This window comes from Jaculus jaculus, chromosome 11 (genome assembly GCF_020740685.1).
Source record: "Jaculus jaculus isolate mJacJac1 chromosome 11, mJacJac1.mat.Y.cur, whole genome shotgun sequence".
Lineage (NCBI taxonomy): Eukaryota > Metazoa > Chordata > Mammalia > Rodentia > Dipodidae > Jaculus > Jaculus jaculus.
Window position 1 is genome coordinate 64,743,960 of NC_059112.1, and position 21,688 is coordinate 64,765,647.

A 21,688-nucleotide genomic window follows, 5' to 3' on the forward strand; every position below is an offset into this window, starting at 1 on the left:
CCAACTTCTGGCCAAGATGGCAACCACCTAGCAATGCTGCAAATCCCAGGGAAAGAAAGGCAAGACATTAAGGGTTCACTGGGTCTTTTAGGGGAGAGTGATCTCCGATAGATTGCTAGTGGGAGGGCACAGAGGGGAGAAAAACAGGGAATCATTAATCACCTCACGGGCAGGTAGCCCACTCCTCCCCCCAATAGCCACCATATCCACAGTGCCGCCAAATGCTGATCCATCCCTCCTTGTGGAAGCTTAGACTGCTCTGACCACTCACCCACTTACGGCTCTGGCCAGCTCACGTTCAGGGAGTCCTGGCAATAACAAGGAATCCTTGATTCCTTCATGGGTGGATAGCTCTCCCCTCCCCCCAATGATCTGTGCATGTGGAAGCTTAGACTACTCTGCCCACTCGCTCACTTACTGCTCCTGCCATCACACGTTCTGTGAGCCCAGGCCCACAGCAACTGCCACACAAGCTCAGACTGTGTCTGTCACTTGGGCCAGCTCAGGTGCCATCCCCTACCTATCTGCTGCGCCGGACATATGCCATTGTCCTATGGCAGGGGAGCGCAGACTGCTTCCAGGTCCCAGTGTTTCCATGCCAGAGTTTGGGCTGCTTCAGAGCTTGGTGCCTCAGTGTCCCTCCTAGCTCGAATGCAGACAGCTTTGGTGCATTACTGCCTCAGAGATCAGGTAACTTTGGCGCACCAGCCAGGTAGTAGATGAGGTGGCTTTGGCAAGTGAGAGTCAAAACACTGGCTGCTTGGCAACTGCCCCAGGCTGCCTCAGATCCACATTGTGCTTGAGCACAGGCTGATCCACCAACCTGTGTGCCCATACAGTCATGGGCAGACCACAGAGTAAAAGGAATAACATGAAAAATCAAATGCAACAAAATCCAGTTAGATCACCCAATCCTACAAGGATGATATCTAACCAAAACATAGAAGAGTAACTATGATCAGAACACCAAAATGAGAGCAGTGAGAAATGCAACCCTGAACAAGCTACTGGTAGAACTTGCAGAAAAGCAACAAAGGAGTGATAATCGTGTGGATGCTGCCATCACTAAACTAGACCTAATAGATAAGAAAATGTAAGGAGGGCTGGAGAGATGGCTTAGCGGTTAAGCGCTTGCCTATGAAGCCTAAGGACCCCGGTTCGAGGCTCGGTTCCCCAGGTCCCATGTTAGCCAGATGCACAAGGGGGCACACGTGTCTGGAGTTTGCTTGCAGTGGCTGGAAGCCCTGGCGATCCCATTCTCTCTCTCTCTCTCTCCCTCTATCTGTCTTTCACTCTGTGTCTGTCACTCTCAAATAAATAAATAAAAAATGGACAAAAAATATTTAAAAAAAAAGAAAATGTAAGGAGTTCAAAGATAGTTAAGGGATTAGAGGAAGAGTGAAAAAAAAGACCTTATAAATCAGCTGGCTAATGAAGCTGAATGAAGACATAAAGAAATGCAAGGATGAATTCCAAGAAGCATCAAGAAATTCAGAAAATGATGTGAAAAGGAAGGTTGAAAGAGGGATGGAATTAATACATAGAAAAGTAGTAGAAAATGCAAACTTAATTGAACAAGTACAAAATACTCTAGAAGCTCTCAAGAATAGATTCAGCCATGTGGAGGATAGAAACTCTGATCTGGAAGACAAGATGGAAGAAACAGTTCGAGAGTTCAAAAATTTCAGTAAGTTCAACAGTTCCTGTGAACAGAACTTGAGGGAATTGTAGAATACACTTAAATGTCCTAATATCAGGATCATTGGAATACCAGGAGGAGAAGAAATTCAGACCAAAGGCATGGAGAACTTATTTAACAAGATAAGAAACAGTACTTGCCATCCCAAATTGAAGAAAACTTCCCCAGTCTCTTAAAAGAAAGGCCCATCAAGAACAAGAAGCCAACATAACTCCAAACAGACTGGACTAAAGGAGACACTCTCAAGATATATTATCATTAAGACTCTAAACATTGACACCAAAGAGAAAATCCTAAAAGCAGCTAGGGGAAAGCCGCACACCGCTTTCAAAGGTAACCTCATCAGAATTACTCCAGACATCCCAATGGAAACCCTGAAAGCTAGAAGGGCCTGGAATGAAACACTGCAAAGCTTAAGAACCTATGGCTTCCAACCCAAACTACTCTACCCAGCAAAAGTATCCCCCATAATATATGGTGAAAGAAAAACTTCCCCTGACAAAACTCAGCTTTACAATTATATGAACAGAAAACCAAACCTACAGAATATTTCAGGAAATTCACCACAGAGAAAAAACAAATAACCAACCTCCAATGCCTATAAGAAGCAGATCACAACAACCAAAACCAGAGTAGCCACAAAAAACTTCAAAGCCCATGAAAACACCAACACACATCTACCACCACAATATGGCAGGGATCAAATCAAATCTCACAGTCATTACCCTAAATATTAATGGCCTTAATTCACCCATCAAGAGACACAAGCTAACAGGATGGATCAAAAAATTAGACCCCTCAATCTGTTGCCTTCAAGAAAACCACCTCACCAGTAAAGACAGACACCTTCTCAGAGTGAAAGGGTGGAAAACAACATTCCAAGCAAATAGGAATAAGAAACAAGCAGGCATAGCTATGTTATTTTCGGATAAAATATTCTTCAAACCAAAAATAATCAAAAAAGACAAAGAAGGCCACTTCCTATTTATCAAGGGAATGATCCATCATGAGTATATTACAATCATAAATCTGTATGCACCAAACACAGGGACACCACAGTTCATAAACCAAAACCTACTTGACAATAAAACAACCACCAACACCATCATAGCTGGGAACTTCAATACACTGTTATCAGTAAAAGACAGTTCATCCAAACAGAAACTCAACAGGGAAGTAAGAGAGCTAAACAAAACCATAGATCATTCAGACCTAATGGACATTTACAGAACTTTCCATCCCAAATCCAAATTCTTCTCAGCAGCCCATGTAACATTCCCTAAAATAGACCATATACTGGGACACAAAGACTGCCTCCACACATTTAAGAAGATTGACATAATTCCTTGCATGATATCAGATCATAATGCTGTATTGCTAGAAATCAACAACAAAAGACCCAGCAAGAATCCCAATAGTACCTGGAAATTGAACAGCACACTTTAAAACAATAAATAGATAGTAAATGAAATTGCAAAATTTTAGAATTGGACAACAAAGAGAACACATCGTACCAAAACTTATGGGACACAATGAAGGTGATCTTCAGGGGGAAATTCATAGCACTCAATGCCTCCATAAAAAAGACAGATCCCAAAACAATAACCTAACCATCCATCTAAAGGCACCGGAAAAGCAAGAAAAATCCAAACCAAAAGCTCCAGGAGGAAAGAAATAATTAAAATTAGAGCAGAAATTAATAAATTGGAAACCAAGGAAACAATTAAGGCAATTGACAAAACAGAGAATTCTTTGAAAAAATAAACAAGATTGATAAACCCCTGGCCAATTTGAACATGCAAAAAAAAAAAAAAAAAAAAAAGAGAGAGAGAGAGAGAGAGAGAAGCTTCAAATTAACAAAATTCAAAATGAAAAAATAGAGATCACAACAGACTTTAGTGGAATTGGGATAATCATCAGGACTTATTTCAAAAACCTCTACTACACAAAACTGTATAATGTGGAGGAGATGGATAAATTCCTGGATGCATACCACCTATCAAACTAAAATCAGAGCAGATTAATCACCTTAATAACACATCACACTCATGGTGATTGAAAAAGTAATAAAAAAAAAAAACTCCCCAAAATAAGAGTCCAACCGGGAGATGGCTTAGCAGCTAGAGCTTTTGACTCTGAAGCCAAAGGACCACGGTTCAAACCCCCAGGACGCACACAAGCCTGAGACAAAAGACGGCGCTCATGTGCGCTAAGGGTCCTGGTCCCTCCCTGTAACTGTCCCTTTCTTTGGGCTGGAGAGATGGCTTAGCTGTTAAACACTTGCCAATGAAGCATAAGGACCCCGGTTTGAGGCTCAATTCCCCAGGACCCACGTTAGCCAGATGCACAAGGGGGCGCACGCATCTAGAGTTCGTTTGCAGTGGCTGGAAGCCCTGACGTGCCCATTCTCTCTCTCTATCTGCCTCTTTCTCTGTCTGTCACTCTCAAATAAATAAATAAAAATGAACAAAAAAAAATTAAAGAAAAGAAGAAGAGTCCAGGACCAGATGGCTTCTCAGCTGAATTCTATCAAACCTTCATTTGAAGAACTCAAACCAATCTTCCTCAAACTTTGCCACACAATTGGAGACCAGGGAAAGCTACCCAACTCCTTTTATGAAGCTGGTATCACCCTACTTCCAAAACCAAGCAGAGATGCCACAAGAAAAGAAAACTACCAGCCTATTTCCCTGACGAACTTTGATGCAATGATCCTGAACAAAATCCTCGCAAAGTTAACCCAACAACATATCAAAAGCATTATCCACCTTGACCAAGTGGAATTCATCCCAGAAACACAGGGTGGTTCAACATATGGAAATCTGTCAATGTAATACACCACATAAACAAGGTTAAACATAAGAACCACATGATCATTATGATAGATGCAGAAAAGGCATTTGACAAGATACAACATCACTTCATTATCAAAACATTGGAGAGAATTGGCATGGGTGGTTCATATCTTAACATAAAGAAGGCAATATACAAAGCTCCTAAGACCGAAATAATACTTAATGGAGAGGGACTGGAAGAATATCCATTAATATCAGGAACAAGACAGGGTTGTCGACTCTCACCTCTACTTTTCAGTGTAGTACTGGAAGTCCTAGCTCAAGTAATAAAGACAGGAGAAGGAAATAAAAAAATACAATTTGGAAAGGAAGAAGTTAAGTTAGCCCTATATGCTGATGACATGACTGTATATATAAGAAACCCAAGAGAATCCATCCCAAAACTCCTGAAGGTGATTAACTCCTATAACAAAGTAGGAGGATACAAAATCAATGCACAAAAATCAGTAGCCTTTCTATAGGCAAATGACAAAGATACAGAGAAAGAAATAAGGATATAGTCCCATTTTCAATAGCAACAACAACAACAACAACAAAATACCTTGGAATAAACTTAACTAAGGAAGTGAATGATCTATCCTATGAAAACATAAAAACACTCAAAAAAGAAATTGAGGAGGACTTGAGTAAAGGGAAAGACCTCCCATGCTCCTGGATAGGCAGAATTAACATTGTGAAGATGGCAATCCTACCAAAGGCAATGTACAGATTTAATGCAAATCCAGTTAAAATCCCTACAGTGTTGTTCACGGAGTTGAAAAAAAAAATGATCTCAAATTTCATATGGAATGGCAGAAGGCCTTGCATATTCAAACATATCCTCAGCAAAAGGAATACCTCTGGAGGCATCACCATACCTGATCTAAGGCTATATTACAAAGCCATAGTCATAAAAACAGCATGATACTGGCATAAAAATAGGAATATAGACCAATGGAATAGACATGAGGACCCAGACTTTGGGTCAAGCAACTATAGCTACTTGATATTCGACCAAGGCCCTAACAATATAGGCTGGAAAAAAGACAGCCTCTTCCATAAATGGTGCTGGACAAACTGGATAGCCATATGCAGGAAACTGAAACTTGATCCACACATTTCACACTACACTCAAGTCCAAATGGATCAAAGACCTCAATATAGGATCAGAAACTCAAATACCACTGGAAGAAAATTTAGAAAGTACTTTCCATGATATAGGAATGGAAAAAGACTTCCTGAATAAAATCCCCAGTATCTCACAATCTTAAACAGTCACTCAACCAATGGGATCACATGAAGCTGAAGAGTTTCTTTACAGACAAGCATACAATAAGCAAAGCCAATAGATTATCCACAGAATGGGAGAAAATATTAGCAGGTTATCCAACTGACAGAGGCCTAATATCTAGAATCTACAAAGAACTCAAAAATCTAAACAGTAAGAAGTCAAAACCCCCCTCACAAAAGGGGGCAAAGAACTGAACAGGCAGTTCACAGAGGAAGAAATACAAATGGCAAACACACACTTAAGAAAATGTTTGGGCTGGAGAGATGGCTTAGCGGTTAAGTGCTTGCCTGTGAAGCCTAAGGACCCCAGTTCAAGGCTCGGTTCCCCAGGTCCCACCTTAGCCAGATGCACAAGGGGGCGCATGCGTCTGGAGTTCATTTGCAGAAGCTGGAAGCCCTGGCGCGCCCATTCTTTCTCTCTCCCTCTATCTGTCTTTTTCTCTGTCTGTTGCTCTCAAATAAAAAAAAAAAAAAAGAAAATGTTCATCATCCCTAATCATCAGGGAAATGCAAATGAAAACAACTATGAGATTCCACCTTAACCCAGTAAGGATAGCAAACATCAAAAAATCAAATGAAAATAAATGCTGGCGAGGTTGTGGAGAAGTAGGAACACTCATCTGCTGTTGGTGCGAATGTAAGATGGCACAACCACTTTGGAAAGCAATATGGAAACTCCTGAAAAAGCTGACTATAGAAATACCAACAGACCCAGTTATTTCCTTACTTTTCCTTACTGGGCATCTACCCTAAAACCTTTAAACCACAGGCCAGAGAGATTTGCTCAATCATGTTTGTAGTGGCTCAAGTTGTAATAGCTAAGAGCTGGAATCAACCCATCACTAGAAGAATGGATAAGTAAGACGTGATATATCTACACAGTGGAATTCTATACAGCAGTAAGAAAAAATGACACAATGAAATTTGCTGAAAAATGTTTGAACCTGGAACAGATCATTCTCAGTGAACTTACCCAATCACAGAAAAAAAAAAAAAAAATCACCACATAGTATCACTCATCTACAGCACGTAACCTGAATCTACCCAAGATACCTTACATACCCTGCAAGCATCTCGTGGACCAGACACTAAGATGGGTGGGGAAGGAGGGTAGGGCAATGGAGGGGTGGGAAACACAAATGTAGACCCAAATGGCAATGGTACCATAAAATTATACTTCTTAAAAGGCAGACCAAATGGGTGAACCTTCACCAGGCCCTTAGAGGGAACACCTGAACCACAAGACACTGGAGAGGGTATGATAAAGACTAACCTTAGTCTTCTACAGGTTCCTGCCCTCCCTCTCCCTTCCCCTCACCCCCCAGTCTCTTTCTGCTCTCTAGCTCTTGTATATTAGTTATCTTTTTTCTCCTTTTCTTAATGAGCACTGACCTGTAATTCCCAGTACCAGCATGTGGCTATCATCCACAATGAGCTTTTGATCAGAGAGACCTACAATGTTTCCTAAAAGAAAGACAGATTTCTGTCAGAGTACTTGATGATCCATCAAAGGTTAGTGGTAAGACCCTATTGCTGAAGACACCTTATGTGGTTGATATGTAAAATGGAATGGCATGGCTGGAAGCTTGAAGAGAGTCAGTTCCCAGACAAGTCAGTGCATCTAGTGCTAGAAGGTGCTACATGGGCGACTGGGGGAAAATAACCAATATATGTCCAAGCAACTCATGGTCTAACCTACTTAGCAGCAAATAACCTGTCACACAGTCATGGTGGGGAACCAACTGCTCTTGATTTGGCTAACTGATCCCCTCAGTGGTAGGGGACCCATAGCTGGAGCTGTGAAACAAGTCAGAACCATATCTAAACATAAATCCACCATAAGCTACCATCAATTGTGGGCTACAAGAGTGCCTACACCTATTAAATTCTCTATAAATAAAGTAAGGGTTATCTCATTTGACCTGGTGCTAACTTACTCTCCGTTGGAGAATCTGCTTCTCTTTTTCAGATAGATGCAGATCCTAAGGAGAGAGCCACCCCATCATACCTTGAAAGGGTCCCGGCTGAAACTAAGGAAAATTGGCAAAACAAGCAAGGGTACTGTTTTTCCTGGTGAACCGAATACCAGCACAAGGGGGAAGGAGATCAACCCAGAGAAAAATCAACTCCTACCAAATCAGAGAGCCAGTGACCAGAGGTCCCCAACACCTCATCACTGAAGAGACTAAAAATGAACCCAGCATGGCTCAGGGATATTTTGCACAAAAGGGGTTGGAAAAATGTCAGAGCCACATGTTGGGTCATGATATGCACAGACATTTATCTTACCCATAACTGTGGGTTAACTCCACAATGCACGACTCATATACCTTAACAAGGAGGGGCCAAGGGGAAAGGGTATATCATGGATGAGCCTAATAATGGTACCAAACTGACTGTATTTGCTGAATACAAAACTAATTTATAAAAATATTTTTAAAAAGACAAAGGAACACCTCAACAACATTTATGGATACAAAGGAAGTTGAAAAAGTTATTTTTTCCCAATAGGGCAAAATCTCAAGTGCCTCTTTTAGTATAGGAAAGCTGGATAATGGAACATCCTGAGCATCTTATTCAGAGAGGACAGCCAGGATTTCAAAGTTGTGATGGGCTCAGCTTGTGCCAGGTGACTTTAAAGTGTGCCTTCACTGCAGCAGAGGGCTGTACTACATAGTTCTTACTACCAGCCTAGCCCCTTGACATATTCTTGCCACTGAAATGTGAACACAAGTTTTTGGAACCCATGTTTTGGTAATTTTCCTTTTCTGTGAAAGCACTGTCCCTAGATAAAAGGTGCTCCTAAGGCGACATCCTAGAACAGCACATGGAGAGCTAAACCTCAGATGACACACAGAGCAAAAAACAAGTTTTTATATTGCAAGGCATTGAAGTTTCAGATGTTGTGTCTGAGATGTTTCTAGAAGAATTTGAATCAGTCAAGTGCACAATTGGATGCATGAGTCATAATCAGAAAACCTACCTGAACTAGAGATAAAATTTGAAACTTGGCAGCATCTAAATTGGATCAGGGGAAGATGAGTCTGCAGTAGAGACAGAAGCAGACAAATACTTGGAGGAAAGTCACATGGATCCCACTTTGCCACCCTTACTTACTCTTTGCTCCTGTTCCCCAGTCTTCAGACTGTTGTGCAGGTATCTGGAACTGCCCTGTCTGCTTCATACTTAAGAAAATCGTCATTTATTCTTCAGTAGACTAAGCAAGACTTGTACAATGTTCCCTGCCTTCCTAATTGGCCTTTTTGTATGCAGAGATAGATGCTGCTGCCCTGACAAGACAGAACAATGAAGTCCTGTACTCAGGATAAAGACTGACTTGCTACTCACACATTCTTTCACCTTGGCCTTGTCCATGAATTTTCTTCACCCCACATAACCATCCTCCTTTTTTCTCAGGCTTTATCAGTAATTGTTTTTGTAAGTACTGAATGGATACATAGAAGGCTTTTATAGGTATAAAGTAGAAAGCAGTACAAAACAACAAAAACAGGGGAGATGACTCAGCAGTTAAAGTACTTGTGTACAAAGCCTAACAACCTAGGTTTAATTCCCACATCAAGCCAGATGCACAAAATGGTGAATGCATCCGAAGTTCATTTGCAGTGGCAAGAGGCCCCAGTGCACACATTCTCATTCATTCTGTCTGTCTGCCATCTATCTATCTATCATCTATCTGTCTATCTATCTATCTATCTATCTATCTATCTATCTATCTATCTATCTATCTATCATCTATCATCCATCTATCATCAATCTCCTTGAAAATAAATAAATAAAATTTGAAAAATACCATTAGACCAACCCCTCTGCTTAAGAAAAACAATTTACTAGCTTTGAAGCTCCTTTGTATTTCTCCTAAATTCTAACCCCATCTCGGCTTTTTTGATGGTAACCTTCAGCCTGAATGTTGTGGTTCTCAAAAAACTAGAGGTAGAAAGGGACTTCGTCATACTGTAAAGAACGTCTACAAAAACTAGACCTTATCTACTTATCAAATATGTTTCTATTCCTAAAAGATGTAATGTATATGATTTATCTTCATAGAAATTCATAGGGCTGGGGATCAGTGGTACACTCAGTATTCATGAAACTCTGGTTTGATCTCCAGTACCACACACCAAAGTAAAATAAAATATGATGAAAACATATTGTATGCCTTTCTATGTGATTTTTAAAAATATTTTTAGTCAGTTGTGCATGAGAGAGAAAGAGAGAAAGAATGGATGCACTAGGGCCTCTTGCTACTGCAAATGAATTCCGGATATGTGAATCACTTTGTATGTTTTTTATGTGGGTACTGGAGAATCAAGCCCAGGCAGCAGGCTTTGCGAGGAAATGCTTTTAACCACTGAGCAATCTCCTTAGCCCTTTCTCTGTAGTTTATTCTTTGTGCTCAATTTTATGTTACTGGTATTTACAAAGTATTATTCAGGGTTTTTATCTGTCTTCTAAGGCATACCATATCTAGTTTTGATCTATAGTGGTTTTATTATTGTTCAGTTCTAAGTATAAATACCAAATGTTATTTTTTTATTTGATGTGTGAGTTATTCAAAAACATTTAAATTTTCCTTTTTTTGCTTGATCAAATTGGTGAGAGGTTTGTCAATCTTGTTTATTTTTTCAAAGAACCAGCTCTTTGTTTGGTCAATTGCCTTAATTGTTTCCTTGATTTCCAGTTCATTAATTTCTGCTCTGATAATAATTATTTCTTTCCTTCTGGAGCTCTTTCGGTTGGATTTTTCTTGTTTTTCCAATGCCTTTAGGTGGATGGTTAGGCTATTGATTTGGGATCTTTCTGTCTTTTTTATGATGGCATTGAGTGCTATGAATTTTCCCCTGAGGACTGCCTTCATTGTGTCCCATAAGTTTTGGTATGATGTGTTCTCATTTTCATTCAAATCCTGGAATTTTGCAATTTCATTTTTTATTTCATCCACTATCCATTTATTGTTTAAGAGTGTGCTATTCAGTTTTCCATTACCATTGGGGTTCTTGTTGTTTTTTTTGTTGTTGATTTCTAGGAATATAGCATTATGATCTAATATCATGCAGGCAATTATGTCGATTTTCCTAAATATGTGGAGGCTGTCTTTATGACGCAGTATATGATCTATTTTAGAGATAGTTCCATGGGCTGCTGAGAAGAATGTGTAGTCTGTGGATTTGGGATGGAAAGTTCTGTAGATGTCTGTTAGGTCTAAGTGCTCTATGGTTTTGTTGAGCTCTTACTTCCCTGTTGAGCTTCTGTTTGGATGATCTGTCTATTACTGATAATGGTGTGTTAAAGTCCCCAGCTATGATGGTGTTCATGTTTATTTCTGTTTTATTGTCAAGTAGGTTTTGTTTTATGAACTGTGGTGCCCCTGTATTTGTTGCATACAGATTTATGATTGTGATATCCTCTTGATGGATTGTTCCCTTTATAAGTAGGAAGTAGCCTTCTTTGTCTTTTTTGATTGTTTTTGGTTTGAAGTCAACTTTATCTGATATTAATATAGCTACACCTGCTTGTTTCTTATTCCCATTTGCTTGGAATATTGTTTTCCACCCTTTCACCCTGAGGAGGTTTCTGTCTTTAGTGGTAAGATGGGTTTCTTGAAGGCAGCAGATTGAGGGGTCTAATTTTTTGATCCACCCTGTTAGCTTGTGTCTCTTGATGGGTGAATTAAGGCCATTAATATTTAGGGTGATGACTGTGAGATTTGATTTGATCCCTGTCATGTTGTGGTGGTAGAGGTGTGTTGGCATTTCCATGGAATTTAATTTTTTTTTTCTATCTACTCTGGGTTTGGTTGCTGTGATCTGCTTCTTGTAGGCATTTGTGTTTGGTTATTTGTTTCTTCTCTGTGGAGAATTTCCTGGAGTACTTTCTGTAGGTTTGGTTTTGTGTTCATATAATTGTAAAGCTGAGTTTTGTCATGGAAAGTTTTCCTTTCACCATCTATTATATGTGAGACTTTTGCCGGGTAGAGTAGTTTGGGTTGGGAGCCATAGTTTCTTAGAGTTTGGAGAGTTTAATTCCATGCCCTTGTAGCTTTCAGGGTTTCCATGGAGAAGTCTGAAGTAATTCTGATGTGGTTTCCTTTGAAAGTGGTGTGCTGTTTTTCCCCTAGCTGCTTTTAGGATTTTCCCTTTGGTGTCAATGTTTAGAGTCTTAATTCTAATATGTCTTGGGGAGTTTCTCCTTTGGTCTAGTCAATTAGGAGTTGCCTGAATTCTCACCCAATAATGCACCTAAGCTGCCTGCCATCGAGCTTGAAAGAGGACTGAGGTAGCAAGCCCTGGAGCTGCCCAAACTCTGGCTGGTTACACTGGGGCCTGTAAACAGTCTGTGCTCTCCCACCTCAGGTTACTGGGGGATGAGTGGCGATGGACAGGTAGGAATGGCACCTGAGCTGGCGCTAGTGACTCAGTGTGGACTTGTGTGGCTCTTGCTGTGGGACTGGGCCCACTGCACGTGCAATTGTAGTGCAGAGGCAGCTGATGTGGGTACAGGATCAGGACACAGCAGAGGCTGACCGGCGGCAAGTGATGTGAACACAGCCACAGGGGATCTGGCAGCCACCTATTCACAGCTGGGGTGGCCCCCACGGGCCTGCGAACTGAGAACCACGTGGCTGGTTTACTCGCAGGATCAGAGAACAAGGGTGAGGTAGGAGGTCTCAGCTTCAGTGCAGCAGGCTGTCAGGCTTGGCTGGTGGGTGTCCTATCAGAGCACAGCCTTGCGGGGCATGGGGGAGTGTGAAGGGTGCACGGGTGCAGGGGGAGGGCGGGGGGTACAGGGTGTACGGGGCGAGTGGGGCTCGCGGGGGGGGGGGCACGGGGCACACCGGGGCACTGGGCGCTCAGGGTGGGGCGTGCGGGAGGCAGTGGGGCACAGGGGGCGCATGGAGGGGGGCACGGTGCTCGCCAAGGCCAGGCACGGGACACCACGGGGCACGTGGGGCGCCCCAGGTTGCACGGGGGGCACGGGGGGGGGGCGCAGAATTATGTCAATCATCCTAAATATATGGAGGCAGGCTTTGTGACCCAGTATGTGATCTATTTTAGAGAAGGTTCCCTTATGCTTCTGAGAAGAATGTGTAGTCTGTGGATTTGGGATGGAATGTTCTGTAGATGTCCATTAGGTCTAAATGTTCTATGGTTATGTTAAGCTCTCTCACTTCCCTGTTGAGTTTCTGTTTGGATGATCTATCTGTTGCTGATAATGGTGTATTGGGTCCCCAATTATGATGGTGCTTGTGGTTATTTCTGTTTTATTGTCAAGTAGGTTTTGGTTTATGAATTGTGGTACACCTGTGTTTGGTGCATAAAGATTGAAGATTGTAATAGCCTCTTGCTGGATTGTTCCTTTGATCAGTAGGAAGTGGCCTTCTTTGTCTTTTTCATTATTTTTGGTTTGAAGTCTATTTTATCCAATATTAGTATAGCTACACCTGCTTGTTTCTTATACTAATTTGTTTGTAATATCATTTTCCACCCTTTAACCCTGAGGAGGTCTCTGTGTTTAATTCATGAGGTGGGGATGGGGTCCAAAGGAAGTCACAGGGAGTTTGGGCTCACACAGGACATGTTGACATTGATGGGGGGTGGGTTGGGGCAGAGTGGAAGTTGAGGTAGATGGTGGTGGGGCAGAGTGGGTCTGAAGTGGGGGAAATTTGGGGGGATCTGTGAACACATGAGGGGGGTAGATCCCAGCCATCACTTGTGCCTGGTGGCACAAGCAGAACTACTGGCCTGGGTCTCCTTGCATGCAGTTACTGTGAGAGTAGCATGAGGCTGGAACTCTGGCTAGGACAGCTGCTTAGGGGGGTTGGGGAACTGATAGGTTACCTGAGAGAATAGGAATCAGCCAATTCCCTTTTTTTCCCCTCCACACCCTCCCACTGGTGATCTATTAGAGATTTCTCTCCCCTAAAAGTCCCCAGTGACCCCTTAATTCCTTGCTTCTCATTCGTGGGACTTGTGTTGCAATTAGGCAGATGCCATCTTGACCAGAAGTGCAGAGTATTTCTTATACTTGGCACATATGTAGAGTTGGTTGGTTTGTACCATGTTTCTCTCTCTTTTTGCCATTATTATGGTCATGATTTTAAGTTTTCTATTTGTCCTCCTTTTCCTGCTTGCCATAGGCCTTTTGGGGAAAGCATAGTTGGAGTTTTCTCTACTAATTTTTCTATTAATAGTAAATTTAATTTCTATTCTTTAAGTTGTTCCTCTTGAATGTTTCATACATATTTAGTAGAGTCTAAAATTAATATCTCAAATTCTTCTCAAATAATGCAGGGACCAAAGAACACTTGAGCTCTCTCCCTCCTGGCACACAACCTACTTTCTCCCCAGTTGTTTAGGATTTTTTGTTGTTGTTGTTGTTGTTGTTGTCAGTCCTTTAGATTGGACATAATCAAAATTATTTTATACAGATAATATTAGTTCATGCTTACTACGTGGAAGGCTGACTATGTAACTTTCAAGACTCAGTACAAAATGAAAATGTAAGATCCTTTAGCCAAAAATCTTAAAGGAAACTTTTCCCTTTCTTTCACAGCCTCTCTCAACCTATAAGGTTGGCTGCTTTGTTTCTAGTTAATCACATTCCTTTAGATAATTGGACCATCCTAGGGTGAGTTATTTTGATATTGACAATGTTCAGGCCCAGGCACTACTCCCATTTGAAGCAGAGGATTGCAGCAGTACCTGGACAAATACAGGGGAGTAGTCTCTGAGAACAGTCCAGGTGATTCAGGAGCTGTCAAGGGAAGACTGTCAGAGTTGAGACTCTGAGCCCCTAATACTTGCTTGAGTGGTCTAGCTCATCTCACTTTAAAAACATAAATTCAAGATTCAAATTCTTGGACTGGAGAGAGGTCTCAGCAGTTAAAAGCACTTGCTTGCAAAGCTTGCTGATCTGTGTTTGATTCCCTAGTACCCATGTAAAGCCAATTGCATCAAAGTAGCACATGCATCTGGAGTTCATTTGCAGCAGTTCCTGATACACCCATTCATTCTCACTTGCGCTGTCTCTCTTCCTGCTATCAAGTAAATTTAAAAATATGTTAATTAAAAAATATTTAATGTCTTGGGATGAGGAGAAGGTTCAGCAGTTTAAGGCACTTGCCTGCAAAGCCTAATGTCCAGGGTTTGATACCCTAGAACCCATGTAAACCTAGGTGCTCTAAGTGGCACATGCATCTGGAGTTAATTTGCAGTGGTACTATTCCCTGGTGTGCCCAATGACCATTATCTCCCTCTCTCTCTCTCTCTCTCTCTCTCTCTCTCTCTCTCCTTGCAAATAAATAAATAAGAATGTTAAAAATCTTAAGAATTTCTGGGTGGTGACTGCAGAGTATAAAGCCCTAAATCAGAGTTCCATCTAAATCCAGTGCCTTGTATAGCTAGCCTAAAGGGCCTTTTCTAGCCTGTGTCTTTGCCAGTTTCTTGCATGCCTAGCTTTCCTTCTGAGGTCAAATTCCTTCCTAAAGCACATTTCTTAGAAGCTCCTTTGTCAAGGCTCTTGAGTTGATCATGAGTGTTTATTTTTCCATGTATGTATTGCAGTCTCATTCTGAATGATAGTTTACCTGGTACTCAGGCTTGCCATTTTGACTGATGAATATATTTCAGTATATTTAGATTTCTTTAATGTTACTCTCTTAACCTTTGGTGCCTTTCATCTTTATTATGAATTATACAAAGTGTCAATTTATTTATATTTATTGTGCTTATACTCCATAGGGTTTTGTGGATTTGTGGATGGATATTTTTAATTAATCCAGGCTATTCTTCCAAATAATGCTCCCTCCTCATTTCTCTCTCTTTTGCTTCTGAAATAAATGAGCAGATAAATACTTGATCTTTTCATTTTGTCCTCCATGTTGCAACTTTTTTGTTTTTCACATTTTTACTGTGCTTCCATGTAATGTCTTTGAATCATCTTTTAGCTTACATTAGCTCTGAATAATTTTCTATGTCCACTGAACTTTTTCAGTTAATTTGTCATTGCTAGATTCAGTTGTTTCTTGCCCAAATTTTGTTTGTCATTTAAGTTAATTTTCTAAATTACTAATTCAGTCTCGTACTTGTTATTGTGATATTTAGGTTTTCTGTTTGTGCATGATTTGGCCCTGGTAAAATGTATATGTCCAGGAAATTGTCTGTTTCCGCTAGCTTATCACATCTGTTGGCATATAATTGTTCATAGTAACCTCTAATGCTTCCCTGTATTTCTGTGATATCAGTTGCAATGTCTCCTTTTTCATCTCTGACTTATTTGACTGTATTTTTTAGATTAAATAAAGACTTGCTGATTTTGTTTAGCTGTCTGAAAACCCAGTGCTTCATATTTTGATCTTTTCTTTTTTTAGTATTTATTTCATTTGCCTGTGCTCTGGAATTTATTATTTTCTCCTAATTTGGGGTTTAGTTTGTTTCTGTTTTCCTAGTTCCTTGAGAAGTTATTTATGTTAGGATTTTTTGTCTTGTTTACATAGGCATTGATTACTGTAAATTTACCTCTTGGTATTATTTTTACTCTGTCCCATAAGTTTTGATATTTGTTTCTCCATTTCATTTGTTTCAAGAAACTTATTAAGTTTCTTTCCTGATTTCTGCTTTGATCCATTGATTGTTTAAGGTCTTCAACATATATATATATATATATTTGACAACTTCTATACTTATAGACAACAAAGCATGATATTTACCTCCTCTCCCCCACTTTCCCCTTCATAACTCTGCTCTCCATCATATACCCTCCCTCTCTCCATTAGTCCCTCTTTTAATTTGATGTCATCATCTTTTTCTCCTATTATGAGGGTGTTGTGTAGGTGTTGCTAGGCACTGCGAGGTCATGGATATTGAGACCAACTTCTGTCCGGACAGTTGTATGTAAGGATTGATACCCTTCCTTTGGTTCTTACATTCTTTCTGCCACATCTTTCACAATAGACCCTGAGCCTTGGAAAGTGTGAGATGTTTCAGTGCTGGACACTCCTCCATCCCTTCTTCTCAGCACTATGTTGCCTTTTGGGTCATCCAAGTGGACATTGCCATCTGAAAAGAGATGCTTTTAGGGTGGCTTCCAATCTCTCCAAAGCTGAGTGCCCACCTTGATCCCTCTTGTGTTGCGCTGAAGCTCTTATCAGCTGTGTTGCCTGTGCGGCCACTGGGGAATGAATGCCAGAAGTTTGCCATTCTGATGGTGAGGGTTGGGAGAGTTCAAACTTCTGAAGTTGTTTATGCAGTTCCACCTGTAACCCTTTCAGTAGCTCCTTAGTTGATCTTCAGATTTCTTAACTTTGTAGAAAGCTGATAAGTTTGAAAAATCCCCTTGTTTGGTCTCTGCTGCTGCCTCTGCTTGGCGTGCCAGGTGGGGTGGTGCCAGGCAGGTGTGCAGATTGGTGGGCAGCAAGTGCCTCAGTGGGATTCTGGACATTTTCCTCCTTTCTGTTCAAATTTGGTCTCTCTGGCTTTTCCACTGTGTCTAAGAATAAGCTATACTCCTTCACTTTTCAGAAAAAGAGTGTATTTTGCTGGGGTTTTGCTTACATCCCTCTCTAGGCTGGTTTGGCAGGGTTCCTATGCTGCCATCTTACCCAGAAGTCCTGTGTAGTTTTGAACGTGCTTCTTCTTATTGACTTCTAGTTTTATGGCATTGTGGTAAAAAATATATATATATTTGATTTGACTTGAGGTTTTGAAAATTTGTTAAGATTTGCATTGTAGAGTATTGATAGCAGACGATCATGCTAAATTAGGGTGAGAAGCAAGTCAGTCTCACACTTGGGAGGTTTTCACCATCAAGGGTTCTTTGAACTATGGAAGAAAGGAAAAAGTGTAAGAGATGATGATGAGTTTATTTTGCCTTAAGTATGTACAATATTTGTCAACTATACTACAATAAAGCTGAAAAAGGCAAAGAGACAAGTCAAAGCTGTACTTTGTGCCATTAAAAAGATTGAAAGAGGGGGCTGGAGAGATTGCTCAGTGGTTAAGTTACTTTCCTGCAAAGCTTAACAACTCAGATTTGACTCCCCAGCACTCATGTAAAGCCAGATGCACAAAGTGGTGCATGCATCCAGAGATTGTTTGCAATGACTAGAGGCCCTGGACCCATTCTCTATATCTCTTTTCCACCTTTCTCTCTCTGCTTACAAATAAATAACTAAATAAATAAAAAATTGAAAGAGAGTAGAGGAAAGGGAAAACTTCAGTAAAAACATCTACTGGTGTCATAAGTTAATAAATACACAAAACTTTTAGAACTTTCCCTCCTGGATGCATAAGGCATCTATTCAGTCTGGGATTGGAGCACAGAGCTAGGATAATACAGCTATTCCTCCTAAAATTGTTCCAGGATTCTTCTACATTCTTTGAGTGCTGAGTTTAAGAAATGTCTTCCCCATGCCACCAACATTTTCTTCTTCCTTTTCCCCAGATCCTTCATAGAATTCTCCCAGCAAAGCAGAAGTTGCATACTAGTGTGTTGTCAAGGTGTCTTGTCTACAGATAAGGAGAGGAAAAAATGGGCAGAGTAGGAGCATACCTGAAGAATTGGGATCTTAGCCAGGTGTGGTGGCACATGCCTATAATCCCAGCACTCAGGAGGCAGAGGTAGAAGGATCACAGTGAGTTCAAGGCCACCCTGATACTACATAGTGAATTCTGAGTTAGCCTGGGCTAGCAAGACCCTACTTCAAAAAACAAAAACAAAAAAAAAGAATTGGGATTTGAATTTGGTTTCTGGTATGTGAAAGCTTTAGTGTTGATAGATCCTTTGGGTTGAGACACTCATACACTTCATAAATAAAAGTCACAGTGTGAGAGAAGGGTCAAGATTAAAAGAAGAAAGATGTAGTTACTTTTTCATTGCTGGGACAGAACATCCAATCAGAAGCAGCTGATGGGAAGAAAGTATTTATTTTGGTTTACAGTCTCAAAGGGAAGCTTCATGATGGCAGGGGAAAGCATTGCATGAAAACTGGAGATCACCTCTACCACAGCAGGTAGAAAACAGTAGCAAGAGAGTGAGCTGACCTCTAGCAAGGGGAAGCTGACTATAGCATTCTGTCCTCGCAACACACCTCCTCTAGCAAGGCTCCACCTCCCAAATTGCTATTTGCCTGGAACCAAGCATTCAGAATACATGAGTTTATGGGGGACACCTGATCAAACCACCACATTCTTCCACCACTGTTCTCCATAAACTCATGACAATCCATGATGTAAACTGCAATGCATTCAGTCCAACTTAATATAGCCCATAATTTTTATCAATCTCAAAATTATTCAAATATCTCCATAGTCCAAGGTCTCTTAACTGTGAGCCTGTAAAACCAAAGACATATAATGGCACAAAATAAACACTTGTACTGCAAAAGATGTCATTTTTCAGAAAGATTGAACCAACGTAAGATCTAAACAGAGAAAATATCAAATCCTGCAGTTCCAAGTTTATCTGAGACCCACAACAATGTCTCTGAGGTTCCACTTCACTCCTCCAGCTGGGCTACTCAGAGCCCAGGAAAAACTCCATCCTGAACCAGCAGTAATCTTTAGATTGTAAGCATCTCCAAATTCCTAGACTCCATGAAAACCTGTGGTTTACCTTCATGACTTCACTGAGTCTCCACACAAGAATGCCAACAATACTGCCTCATATTGTCCAGTGGCCATTTCCCAAAAACCACATTAAAAATGCAATAGCATTTCTTTCCTGAATTTTTTATTCGTCCATAAACTGTACCAGGTGGACTTTACTGCCATGTTATTTCGGGGGAAATAAAAAGCTGATATGAAGAGCAGCAGGACACTCCTCCAGCATTATTATCTTTGCTTTCAAGAGTCAGCATTTTTTCTGCTGTCTCAATGCAGAACAGTTGGCCCATTCTGCACAGTGGTACTCTCTCAAACAATTTGCTGCTGAAGCATTCTGCTTTCTCTTGCACAATCCTTTCATTTCTTTCTGTGACATACCCCTCTGTTCATACCACTCCATTTCTTTCAAAATTAACCCTGCTGAAGTGCTCAGAACACAGACAGAATAAAGCTAGCTTCTCACATAAGCTATCTATATCCCAGTCTGACAAAATTCTTTCTTGCCCTCATAAGCCAAGCCTATGCAGTCCATAGTTCTTTCTGCATTTAGGTTCCAAGCTATGGCCAGAATGGTCCATCAAACTCTGCTTACTGCAAGGCATCTCTTAGGTCAAGATTTCAAATCCTTTCAAATTCTCCCCACAAATCAGATCCAATAGACCAAAAGCCACGCAGTCAGGTTTCTAACAGTAATGACCTCACACCATTGTTACCGATGTTCTGTTGTAGTTACTTTCTCATTGCTGGGATGAAACACCCAACCAAAAGCAGCTGATGGGAGGAAAGTTTTTATTTTGACTTATAATCTTGAGGGGATGTTTCATGATGGCAGGGGATAGCATGGCATGAGAAAAGTCTGGACATCACTTCTGCTGTACCAGGTGGAAAACAGCAAGACAGTGAGCTGAATTCTAGCAACAGGAAGCTGGCTATAACACCCTATCCCTAACAACACACCTCTTCCAGCAAGGCTTCACCTCCCAAATTGCTATCAGCTAGGGATGTAATATTCAAAACACATGAGTTTTTGGAGGATGCCTAATTCACACCACCACAAGAATGGAAGAAGTAGTAGCAAAAAGAAGTACCATATACATGGAAAACAAGAAGTATGGGAATTCTGCAGGAGAGAAAAGCCATGGTCAACCACTATGCTTTTGCACTATTAGTAGTATATAAAGAGGGCTTAATTTTAGTGTCTTTATGAATTTTTCTCACAAATTTCCCATCTGTACTTCTACCAAAAATATCACAAACCCAGAATGAAGATCAACTTATATCCTATAATTCTAGCCCTTAGAAGGCAGAGGCAAATGTGTCCATTGGCTGGCCTGAGTTTTACAGTGAAACCTGTTTCACAAAAGAAAGAAAGAAAGAGAGAGAGAAAGAAGGAAGGAAGGAAGGATGAAAAACTCCATTTGTGTGTATTAAAATGCTGAAGTATTATATTATGCATGCATAGACACATCATTTTATATATAGTAGCTCTATATGTATTGCTAAAGAGAATAATCAGACTAAGTTGTGAAAGAACATTCTCTGAGACAGAAATTGTGACTTTGGTGAATTGTTAGGGTAAGTCTTAAGTCATTTGTTGGGTTTGTGGTTTTCAGGGAATTGATGCTGATTTCACATCAGAAGAGTGTTGAGCAGCTACAGGAAACCCTCAGAGAGAAGCTGTTGAATGATAACAATTGGAAGGAGAAGGTAACACAGTGTGGCTTTCATCAACATGCATCTTAACTTCTTTCTTCCTTTCACTCTCTCTCCCCCTCTTTCTTCCTTCTCTTTTTGGTTTGTTTGAGGTGGGGTCTCACTCTCGCCCAGGCTGTCCTGGAATTTACTCTATGGCTCCCAGTTGGCCTTGAGCTCATGGGGCAACTCTTACCTCTTACCCCAAGTCCTGAAAGTAAAGGTGTGCACCACTATGTCTGGAATCTTACTTGCTTTTTAAAAATGCTGTCCATCTACTAGAAGACTATTCCAAACGGGTTTCTTTAGGTGCCATCTGGAATTTCCAATGCAAGTTATATGTATGGTATGCATATTTTCTAAAACATAACATGATAGGAAATAAAAATAAGCAGGTTTTGAAATATAATTATAATAAATATATATAATAAATATTAAGGTATTTCTTGGTTCATATGGAAAGAAGCATAATCTTAACTGTTGGAAATACACGTTTTTCCATTGTGTCAGGATATGCTTTTGGTCACACTCTTACATGTAGGGAAATATGAGTG

General features: G+C 40.6%; 1 protein-coding gene across 1 annotated transcript in view; it reads left to right on the forward strand.

Moving 5' to 3' along the window:
* The window catches only part of Lekr1 (leucine, glutamate and lysine rich 1), a 319,603-nt gene that overhangs the window by 239,221 nt on the left and 58,694 nt on the right, over window positions 1–21,688 (forward strand). Inside the window, exon 8 of the mRNA XM_004652098.2 lies at window positions 21,056–21,149. Within this exon, the coding sequence (XP_004652155.1) occupies window positions 21,056–21,149 (94 nt within the window). The remainder of the gene's footprint in view (window positions 1–21,055; window positions 21,150–21,688) is intronic.